At 40.8% G+C, this 12,064-nt stretch overlaps 1 protein-coding gene across 4 annotated transcripts in view; it reads right to left on the bottom strand.

Moving 5' to 3' along the window:
• Positions 1-12,064, bottom strand: part of tns2a (tensin 2a) — a 55,184-nt gene that overhangs the window by 26,251 nt on the left and 16,869 nt on the right. For all 4 annotated transcript variants that reach the window (XM_069694112.1, XM_069694113.1, XM_069694114.1 and 1 more), the window contains exon 3: positions 11,760-11,797. In XM_069694112.1, coding sequence (XP_069550213.1) covers positions 11,760-11,797 — 38 coding nt within the window. The remainder of the gene's footprint in view (positions 1-11,759; positions 11,798-12,064) is intronic.

Genomic DNA, 12,064 nt, shown 5'->3' with positions numbered 1-12,064 from the left:
CTTAATGCATGGCTTAAGAGCTGTGGGCTCTAAGAGGGATAGCTAAGGGGTGAGGTAGGGGCCTTGGTATGTTATTAGTGTGAGAAATTGATATGTGAGGGCAACGTTTGTGAGACCCCAAGAGATTCAGTGTGTCTGTACGTGAATACCCTGTAAAAGATAAGGTATATTTATTATGTTCTTGCAAGTACACCCATGGAAATAAATAAATGTTTCAAAGTTTTGGATTCTTCAGAGATTTACTAACAGCTTTAGACACTCTGTATTCTTTCAACCAGATTAGTGAGGTCATCATTTGGAATTGTTCCGACAGTCTTACGGGAGTTCCACATATGCTGAGCACTTGTTGGCTGCTATATCTTCACACCAACTCATCCCAATCCATCTCAGCTGGGTCTCAGTCTCCTCCCAACAGGTGCTGGATCTCTGCGAAGCACTGCCATGGGCTCTATTCTGAGAAGCTGTTAACTATGGATTTCTGAGCTGTTGTGGTTTTAAAAGAATCCTAATATAGTTCCTGTATATGAGCTCCTATCTCAGTAAAGTCTATCCTTGGAATGAATTGATTGATATTTGATGTTTTTTTTTGTTTTTTTTTAATCAGATAAAACATTTTATCTGTCAAAGAAAATACTTTGGAAGAAGTAAAGCTGTGTGACCAAATAACGTACAACATGAAAAAGTGTTGAGGTCCATATCACTTTGGTATTGTTATTCTTTCTATTAACGCAACATGGAGACGCCTGTAAGCCATGTTGGTCAGGAAAACACAATACTGTGCCAAACCTGAGGAGTAACGTGATGAAGCATATTGGGTTTGTGTGAGGAAACTGTGGACAAAAGTTACTAACTCTGTAAACCCAGCTGCCCTACAGTAACATTACCTTGTCACTTCTCGCTGTGGAGGCACCACAAATGATTGAAGCAGTTATGGCACAGGAGCCACCAACTGTGTGTTTGGTGTGGGCAACAATCAATAATGATATATAGTCGTGGACAATTGTTGTTACCCTTTAAAGACTATAAGAAGAACAATATAATTTGAAACTGATAAATGTAAGTGGACTTGATGATTGTTTATTCAGTGATACATAAAAATCAGACTTTGCTTTTAGTTTTTGATTCAACTAAACACTTTAAATAATAAAACATAATTAAAATGGCAATGATAAAACTAATGGGACCCTTTTCTTATTGTATTGCGCAACCTTTAGAGACAATCATCAACAAGCGGTTTCTGTAACTCTCAATGAGACTTGGGCACTTGTCAACAAGTAGTTTGGCCCACTCTTCCTGAGCAAATTGCTCTGGCTGTCTCAGGTTTGAAGGGTGCCTTCTCCAGACTGCATGTTTCAGCTCTTTCAATAGATGTTTGATAGGATTCAGGTCAGGACTCATAGAGGGACTCTTAAGAATAGTCCAATGTTTTGTTCTTAGCCATTCTTGGGTGCTTTTTGCTGTGGGTGTTAGGCTTTTGTCCTGTTGGAAGACCAATGACCTGCGACTGAAACGGAGCTTTCTGAGAGAATGCCTTGATAGCATTGAAATTTCATTGTGCCTTGCTCAGATTCACGGCACCCAGTAAGCATGGTGTTCTTACCTGGTAAAGCTTTGTTTTTTGCCTGAAAACGCAGTGCTGATATGACTTGCCAAAAAGTTCTGCTTTTTTCTCATCTGTCCAAAAGATTCTCCCAGATGTAGTGTAGCTTATCAATATGCAGTCAAGCAAATTCCAGTCAGTTTTATGTCTTTCGTTCACCAGTGGAATCCTCCAGATTCATCTTCCAAGGAGCTCACTGTTGCTCAAAATGTAGCGCATGCTGCAATCAGACACTGGTGTACCTAGATGTCAGAGTTCAGCTTGTATCTCTGGAAGTTTTCCTTGGCTCTTTGTTTTCCATTCGCACCATCCTTCTTCTCAATCTGGGGTAAATTTTCCTCTTACGGACACATCCAGGGACGTTGGCTACAATCCCATGGACACTGGACTTTTAAATAATATTAGCAGCTGTGGTTACAGGAACATCAAGCTGCTCTTTTAGTCTTTACCTTTAATATGCTTGTCTGTAACTCTATTTCTGATCTCCTCAGACAGCTTTCTTCTTTGCTTCCTCTGGTCCACTTTCGGCGTGTTGCACAAGATGATACCAAACAGCAGTGACCTCTTTTGTCCACTTAAACAGGCTGAATCACTGATTACAAAATTTAAAACGTGTGAAACTAATGAGGCAAATTAGTTGGTTTGACATATGACTTTAATCCAAATTTAAAGAAAAACAATTCTGAGGGTACCAGCAAATCTATCAAGGCCATTTTAAAATATCTTTGTTGAGGAAGCAGTAGTTTAAGGTTGTTTTTTTCTTTTCACTGTCACATACCCAAAGAAAAGAAGGTATACATGAGAAAATTGCTTTAAATTTAATTACTTTTCAGGAGAAAATGTCAATGATCTGTTAAGGGTACCAACAAATTTATCCACAACTGTACATCAAAAGATGTGAAGTGGTCAGTGTGTGTTGCACTTAATAGCATCTGTGCAGCGACTAACTCAAGAGCTGCTCAGTGAGTAACTGGGACGTGATAGTAACTATATCTGTGAGCACTGCAAACTGTGACACCCAATCCAGATCTCCATCAAAGTATGTGTGCTCCTTAGTTACATATGAATGCTGCACTCGTGCATTATTTCCTTTGACAGTCAGCCTTAGGTCTAACAGTCCTTATTCCCTCAGCTCCCTTGGGAGAGCCAATCAGAGAACATTGATTAAAGTTGCAAGGAGTCAGCAGTGAATGCCAATACTGGCCTTGACCTTTTGCGCTTTCATCATGATCATCATCAAGGGAACAAGCTCGAGAAGAATGCAGGGGTATCAAAGTGAACATAATAAAGTAATGTATTATAGTAATAATATGTTTTAAGAACCCGAAGGCATATTTTTTCTCTGATTGTAAAAACTGCAATGATGCAGCAGATGTGTCAGCCTCACTGAAGCACCTACAGGCCCAAGGAAATAGTGCATATATATATGGACAACATGTCCAAGTGGATGATTAAGAGCTGGTGAATATATATACATATATACATACATACAATGCTCTTGACAAGAGTTAGAGCAATATGGTACATTTTAATGTCTTACACGTGTTTTCTGTCATAGTTGAGATTCCACAGAAATAAACAAAAAGACGTGCATGTTTAAAGGTGTCTGAGCTAATCAAAATCTTTCTAAAAAAGAAGGAAAGAAGCAACGGGAATGTTTTGTTCTTTTCATACACAAAAAAAAAGACAGAAATGGTAATGACACATACTTTTTTGCAGTTTCATATTCCCCTGTTGACTAAAGCTGTTCAGTTGGTTGAACATACTACAGTAGCTTTGCTCTTGCCCACAGTGTGTATCATTTTGCTTTGGAAAGTTATAGGGAGCAATTTGGGTCCTAAACAGTGGTACATGGACCACTGGTGGTACACAAGGCTTTACTTAAGAGTCTTGTTTGACAGTCCAAACAAAATCACTCAAGCTGGCCCATGTCCAAAATATGGTCATTTCATTACAATGTTCCATGTATGAATCACACTACAATGATGTGAAACTGAATTGTTAATCATTTAAACATTTTTTAAACAAAATGCAAGTGGAATTAGGGTAATCTTTTTAAATGTTTAAAGGTCCAAAAGACATGTTTATTTCTGCAATGGGAAGTGGTTCCCATGTACCACAATGTACCAAAACTTTGGTTTGGTACCATTGTACATTGTGGTACATGGTCTGGTAAGTATAGCCTGACTGCTAAATACAGTTTATTTAAACAATATCAGCCAATATATTACTGTCTGCATTTTTTGGTATAGTCCCCAAAAATCCAGTATCGGTTGGGCTCCAATAAAAAGTTTTGGAACCTCTGTTCTAGATGGTAGACATCCTACGTACATACATGCTATAGCTGGGGATGGGAACCAAACTTATGGCAACAACCGAATCCTCCGTTAGTATTTTGCATCGAAAGATGCCTTATCATTTCGGTACCAATTTCAATACTTAGACTACATCAATGGGGTTTTAACGCTTATAACTTTTACTCCATTCCTCAAGAGTTAATCTTATCTGTGTAAGTGAGCAGCAGCAGTACATAGTTTCTACTTGGGCGTTTGCGTGTCATGGTTGCATGTTCTGCAGTAACAGTGGGTTTCTCTGTGTGGAGCCGGTAGCTAGCATCTATTGACGGCATGTGAGGCGTTTAAGGGACGTTGGTAAATTGTAGCATCAGATGATAACATTTAGTGGACATCTGTTAACTGAAGCTACAGGAAACAACATGGGTTACACTCTCCCCTTCTAAAATGCATTAAAACTAAAGATGTGTACAATAATATGTCATCTAATTTTCATATCCCTATAATGAAATTGGGATCAAAAAAAGTACCAGCACCAAAGTCAAGGTATCAGTACCTGTACCCGTACCGAAAAACATTTGAACAATACCCAGCCTTAATGCTGGATCACTGCAGTTATACTTGAGTGTCTTCCAAAGTGCAATGATTTGGAAAGTTTTTTTGTTATGTGGTTTATATCAAGTCCGTTACAATTAAGTATCTCTGTTTCAAATACTATCTTCAAAAGTCTATCCAAGCCTTCAAAGTTTTTCAAGTTTCAATAATATGAATTATTTCTTGAGCTCCATGCCCCTCTCCAAAACTTTTCAGACAACACTTGAGAGTAACTCAAACTTTTTTAAATGTATGCCTGGCAGTTGAAAATGCAGATGGTCTCTCTTTGGCACAAAGGAGTGCACGTATTTTATGGCAGTTTAGAGAATTACCTGGGTTAGTCGTATAACTGTCCCTCAAATGCACCCCACATGTCTGATGCCTCTTAATCATGACAAGGTGGACTTCAAGAGAAATCCGGAAGGCACCCGGCCTACCTCAAAGGGACTTCAAGGCCACAGTTAAGCAGAAACAACACCTATAGGGGAAACACTTATGACCAGAAGACCAAATCTCTTCGCTGTTTGAGAAAAAAAAAGAAATGAAACACAAAAGCCTTGCTAGCTAATTCCAACTCTTAAATACGGATTACTCTCTCACTATTTGTCTGTTGTTCCCAAAATGTATTTTAACCCCGAAAGGAAAGAAAGAAGTGTCCGTGTCTTGCTGTTTCGTTTTCGCTACAAGAGAAAACAAACCTTCGACCTCCCTCTCTGCTGAGAGGGAGGTCGAAGATATTGCTGGTCAAATGGGTCCCTGTGGTGAAGCGTTTATGACCGAGTGGGATACAATTCCCTGTTATGGAGATTGGGAATTTTGGATACAGTGACTACACACACACACACATATATATGCGCATAAAGTAATGCAGATGGAAACACAAACAGGAATGCCACATGTTGCTTGTACAGACGGTTTCTAGGTATATGCTCAATGCCGAAGCACATACACACCACAGCACTCTCGGATGAGTGGATACTCATCTTTATCTTCTTCCCAAGCCAAACAAGGGTTGAAAGTGCAAATACAAGAACAAATAAATGTGGGTAAATAAACACAGCATGAAGACATTTATTGTGATGAGACTGGGAGAGATCAACAATGGAAAAATCTGTAAACCAACCGACGTGGGGCATTATTATAAATCTCATGTCTTTCCCTCCATGTCTACCCTCTGTAGTCGAGTTGCATCTGTCATTCATCCTGTTGATAAGCAGACACTCACACAATTCACAAAAGCACACTGTTCCCTCCTCTTTCTATATTTGCAACACCCTTTAGCTTAAACACTGTTTACCATACGCACAAAAAATGCATTCACATTCCTTAGAAGGGCCTTGTCAACAGCTGCTTCAGGGCCTACACCACAGCTCCCAAACAAGATGACTCTGTGGTCCAAGTCTTTATTGTCTTCCTGTGATTTTTATTTTATTTTTGTTGTTCATCATGTCGTTATGGCCTAATAAGGTCAATTTTAGAGCAGGGCACTAAACGAATAAGACAAAAAGACCAGGCCTACCCGATTAGACCCGTTTGATACACCCAATTTGAGAGTATGTTTTTTTTTGTTGTACTTAGGAAGATCTGTAACAGTAGTTCAGGAGCTAGACTGGTGATCAGTTGACATAGATGTTTTGGGTTGAATTGTGAATGTGAAATGCCCCAAAATTAAAAACTAGTACAAACTTTTACAGTGTGTATCACTAAAATCCCTTTGTGTGTCGTGTACTGCAGCAATGTGGTTGTCGATGTTTAAGATCCCTGTTAGCAGAGCTATCCAAATAGTCTCTTCCTGTTAGACACAGGACAGACCGAACTCAAAGGCTAATTAGTGCAACTTATACCACTGCAGATACACACATATACACGCACGCACGCACGCACACACACACACACACACACACACACACGCACACACACACACACACACACACACACACAGCGGACTGGCTTAGTCCCAACTTGGCGAAGTTAGCTGTCATGCTTATGGTTTTAACTCTCATCAACCCTGCTCACTCACTTGTTCCTTCCCTCGCTCAACCCTGCTGCTGGCCACACACACACACACACGCGCGCGCACACACACACACAGAGAGAGAGAGAGAGAGAGAGAGAAAGAGAGCGAGAGAGAAAGAGAAAGAGAGAGAGAACTTGAACTCATGTCAGCTTATCGCCACAATTACCAAAGCTGTCTGTGATAAAGTTGGGACTCCTTTAGTCAGGAGAAACAGTCGTGGTCCCGGTAAAATTAAATACACATTCGAAACAGTTGGATCTTATTTTCCTGAGTGACTCACACTGACAAAGCGAATATTTGGTGAAGTGCTGGGTCTGCAGGAGGAAATCAGAGGCCTGGGCTCAAGGCCACAAGAATTACTCGCTGTTGATGTCATTCAGATCCCCCAAAACAACCTACTGAAACAAGAAGATTGCTAAACAATAAACTGTTGGCACAGATATTTTTACTTGTTGCAAGTTTTTACAGCCCTGGAACTGAAGACCACTAAAAAGTAAGCTGTGGCTGACATGTTTTAACAGTAATGAGTGACTTCAGTTTGACGGGAAGTCTGTAGAGTAGCATGGATGTCGGGGTGAGCTGCATGTTGGCAAAACACGGACTCTGGTTCTCTTTTTCTGCCATTACTCATCATTCCATCTCCTCATCATCACTTCCTCCATTCTGCTTCTGCCGTATGTTTTGTATGGAAGGATAACTTCGGTTAATGCAAAGTTAGAAAGGAAAGAGAATTGGAATATATGAATTGGAAGTCTTCAGTAAAATGGTTTAGTTTTTTATTTGACTGTATTTCCATGTGTGAGGAGCATGGCTGCAGCCACAGCTCTCCTCGTGAAAGGGTTATATGTTAGTGGAACATCAGGCGAGTGATGTTGCTCTTCCACCTATCCCTGCATCCTCCCCCACTTCCGCTCTGACTATCTGTACTTGACTACATCCTCCTCTTGTGAAGAGAGGAGCGGGCAGCGCGAACTTTAAGGTCGACTTTTCTCTGACTGGTTTAAAAAAAAAAAAAACTGGCAGAAACTTGACAATAAGCAGCGATGGGGTGGCACGGTGGTGCAGTGGTTAGCATTGTCGCCTCACAGCAAAAAGGTTCCGGGTTCGAATCCGGTCCTGGGCCTTTCTGTGCGGAGTTTGCATGTTCTCCCTGTGCTTGCGTGGGTTCTCTCCGGGTTCTCCGGCTTCCTCCCATCATCCAAAAAAAACATGCACCTCAGGTCAGGTTACCTGGCGCCGCGCTAGTGGCAGCCTGCTGCAGCAGCTCCCCCCTGAGAGCCCCCCCTGCTGTAGCAAAGAAATTTCCCCTCGGGGATTAATAAAGTGAAATAAATAAATAAAAAAGCTATTGTTTTATCTGGTTCTATGTGCAGGTGCAAACAGTACACAGCCAAGTCTCATGTAAAATATATTTTGACATGTTCTGCGGATAAGAGGACTGACGAGGACGAGAAACAAGGAAGAGTCCTGATACAATGGGGAAGAAGGATTTGTAATTACTGTGATACACATCTCTGCATTGCCAACATAGACCATCTGTAGGACGACTTATCACTCAACCATTTTTCCCAGTCAGTGCTATGAACTTGGGATTTTAGATTTTGATTTATTGTTCTATGAGTCCTCTGCTCTGCTGTCCTGTTCTCAGTCTCATCTCTTTAGAAACGGACTACAGACGCTTCGTATCCAGGTTCATTCACAAACCTGTGAGTGAAGCATACATGAGAAACTTTGCACTTACTGTGCTGCAAACTTTGCATTTACAATAAGAACACAACAATTGTAACAACAAGCGGCAGGAAGACAATTGCAACAGCAGAGGTGATCACACTTTCAGGATTATTATTCACAGAAGTGAAATCAGTACTGCAGCTTTACATGAGTGTTGCACAGTAACGTTACAGCAAACGCACTCGTTGGGTAGCCAAATGGAAGGATGTTGCTTTTCTATTTTGCTCAGTGTTATCGCACCTATTAAGGCTATACAATTAGATCTGATAAATCTAACTGCCTCTTTTTGACTAATATTGCTAATGAAATAAACAGTACATCAAGTTACACTGTAGGCCTGTATTTGTCTCCTATACATGTTAAGCGGGTATGATTAGTATTGTCACAAAATTTCACTGAATGTAATGTACATGAATAGAATCAGATTAAATAATATTGCCGCTTGTTGTCGAGATCCTACAATTTTTTTAAATTTTAAAACAGTCAGAGAAAAGTCAACCTTAAAGTAAACTTGCTTTGTTTTATGTTGAAAAATGACCAGTTTAGCAAACATGCATAACAATATTGGTAGTTTATTTGAATATTATTAAGTAATGTTAAGTAAACCTGCCACTGATGTTAATGTATTTGCAATATTAGTCAGAAGAAGGCAATCAGATTTGACTTCTAATTGTATCGCCTTGGTAGATCCCACATATTGAGCAAAATAGAAAAGCTACATCATGACATTTGGCTATGTACGGTAACAGAAAGTTCTCATATCAGTCAATCGAAATGTCCATCAATCTTTCAGCACACTCGTCAAGTCAGTCAGAAAGACTCCAAGTCTTATTGCACTATTTTGTATAATACTGTACATCTGCCAGTCAACCATACAGCCATTCAATAAACCAGCCTGTGGGATTTTATATCAGTGGCGTGTGACTCAGTCTGTAAGCGGAGCAGATAGTCAGTCGAACAGCCAGTTGTGGACTTTTTTCCCTGACCAGCGGAAATGCCTCTTCTTGCCTAATTAGACAGACGGGCCAGTCAACTCGTCACGGACTGCATTTCACTAATTTTAATCCTTCCTCCTCCCACTGTACCTCACCCCCCCCCCCTCTTCCTCCGTGTCTTTCCCCAGCGCCCTCTTCATCTCTCTGCCCCTGGGCCCCAGGCACTTTCCCTCAGAGCCCCCGACCAATTCCCCATGGACTAAATATTCCACTTGGGATCAAAGATAAGAGGGAACTATTCTCTTAGAGAAAACATGCTGAAATACAAACTGTTTACAGTCTTCTGTTCGTCTCTGAGAGAGCCTGGGAGTGTTCTTTAATAGAATAGAGACGGACCAGCTGGAGGCTGTTGACCTTGTGGGCAACGAGTACGGAACACAATGACAGAGAAGGTATAAAAGAGAAAACAAAAACATGAACCGTACACTGACTAGCTAATACCACCAATTATTCTCTCTCTCGAAAGTTTCGGAAACTGTAAGGGTTTTCCAGAGAACTGGATGAGTCAAACTGACAGGATACTGGACGGTGGGGTAGTGACATGATTTGTCATCAAGTTTATGGCAACAGCAGCCGGGTGGAGATGTAAATAGAAGTCTGGTGAGAACAGGATGGCTAACAGATGTCTCCAGATGTGTGTTTGTGTGTGTGAGCATGGACACACATGACCATGGTAAATATGCTCATAGTGTAGGGTAGAGGTGGCTGACTGAAATACAGGGTTATGGCTAAGAACTTCCAAATGTTAATGACATGCAAGAGAGGAAACACCTTGAACAAATAACACCAGTAACACTGGTAAAAAAACAGCTGTTAAGCACAAACCATACAATATATATTTATCTATCTGGCAGTGCTGAGATCTATTATTCAGCACAATCTATGTCTTCCTTGTTGAATTCACACTGTAGAGATTGATGCCATCCCAGCTAAATCCCTCCCCAGATCTCCCCCTACACATGAAAATTGTATTCCATTTCTACTAATAGATTCTCCTAATTTGTACACACTGAACCTTTAAATCGTTGCACTAAAAGGTTAGAAAACAGCGAGGATGGACACAGCAGATCGACCTCCCCACCCTGCCTTATCCGAACCGCTCCCTTCCTGGGCAGCAGTGATGGATATCAGTTTAACTCCCAGTTAGAAACACATCACACAGTTACGGTAAGGCTGTCAAATAACATCCTGTGCTTCCTTTTTGTAATCAATTTTAAGTTTAATTTGGGTTTGTCTAGAATTTCTGTTGAATAATACATATTTTTTTCAAGATTTGTTGTTTCCTAACAAACTGGGAAACATTGGACCTACAACATCTCTTTGATTTGTCATTTGAAATGATTACTTGCTGTTCTCTTCTGTTCTTGTGGTACCTTTGGAGTCTACAGTACCATTGATACAGGAAACAAGTTTTACAAATTTGGGTATTGACTTGGTACTAGAGCATCTTCTCGTAACATACCTACTGCTGTGTTGCTATCTCCAATTGCTCAAATTAAAAGCTAACGAGCAGCAGCTTCATATTTGTCCTTCAGACATAAGAGTGTATCGATCCTAGTATCTAACTCTCAAAGTTGAACTCTATCATATCAAACATACCGAAATAACATAATATCCTCCTTCACTGGAAATAGGAAAACTAGTCATATCTATCTATTGTAAATGTAATGCTAAGCTACAACCCATATATCAAGTTGTCCTGAAAAGCCCAATTTTACTTTTATGTGCTGTTTCTAAGCCCTCCTTTCATCTCGGAACAGATCCTCAAGGCTCTCCTCTCCTCAGATAGAAGACAAGAGGACGGTGGGAATGAGGCTCGTCTTTGCCACATGCCTTTGCCCTCGGCTTTCTCTCCTGTGCTCACTGCCTGCCAAGGCCCCCCCTGCCTCAGCCTCTGCCCCGCTCTTCGTCACTCCATGGCCATTGCTGGCATTCTCCCCCTCTGCATCTCTCTGTCTATTCATTAAACCGTCCCCCCCATCAATGATCCTTTCACAGAGGCAGCAGTGTGGGTTCCAGCCAGGCTTGCAGCTTGTTCTGAGAAATGCAATCAAGCAGCCTTCTTATTAGCAGGGATCTCGGGACTTTTGCCTTCATAGAGACACCGTCATGTGGTTTTTTTCACACCTCACCTCATATCTACTAAACTGTGATAAGAATTTCTGTGTTTTTCCTAAAGTCCATTGGGGTCAAAAACGTAATACTTCTCAACTCGCATTTGTGGATTCCGTTTTCCATTACAGATCAACCATCCCTCTTCCTAGGCGGAGTAATTCTCCAATCAGATGCCATCAAACTATTGCAAAAGCAGAGGGCGTAAGAAATATGACTTTATTGAAAGAGTTCACACTCAAATGGATGATAACCACAAAGAGAGCATAATGGAAATATGCCTCATGTTTGTTTCATGTGTTAATTTGAAGAACATCAAAGTCTTCTCATTGCTCCACACATAGTGGTGGCTCGAGTGACAAAGAAGTCAGAAAAAGCTACAAACTATTTTGAAATTCTCTGATGTTGATCCTTACCTTTGCCTCGCACTTCCTGTGGGTGGCTGTTTTGCATACTATGAGAGATGCGAGTCAGGAAGGAGGGAGGAAAGAAAAAAAAGAAGACCAAATTAGTCCTGCCACAGCTGCAGTTATTTATGTTAACTTACAAAATAGGTGTCTACATAAGAAGTAGTGAGGTCCATCTACCAAATAAAATAAAAGTACATAAAATAAAGTAAAAATCACTCGTCTGTATTGCTGTGCCATTGATCACTTCACCCTCCATCTTCTACTTGAAGCCCTGCATCCTGTGTGCAAGCGCTGAAGTTGCACAGGCGCCT

This window comes from Brachyistius frenatus, unplaced genomic scaffold (genome assembly GCF_029030835.1).
Source record: "Brachyistius frenatus isolate BFR_SWC_R1_liver_20210118 unplaced genomic scaffold, ASM2903083v1 Contig_16, whole genome shotgun sequence".
Taxonomy (NCBI): Eukaryota; Metazoa; Chordata; class Actinopteri; family Embiotocidae; genus Brachyistius; species Brachyistius frenatus.
The sequence above is the reverse complement of the archived record's forward strand: the minus strand, read 5'-3'. Positions and strand labels throughout refer to the sequence as shown.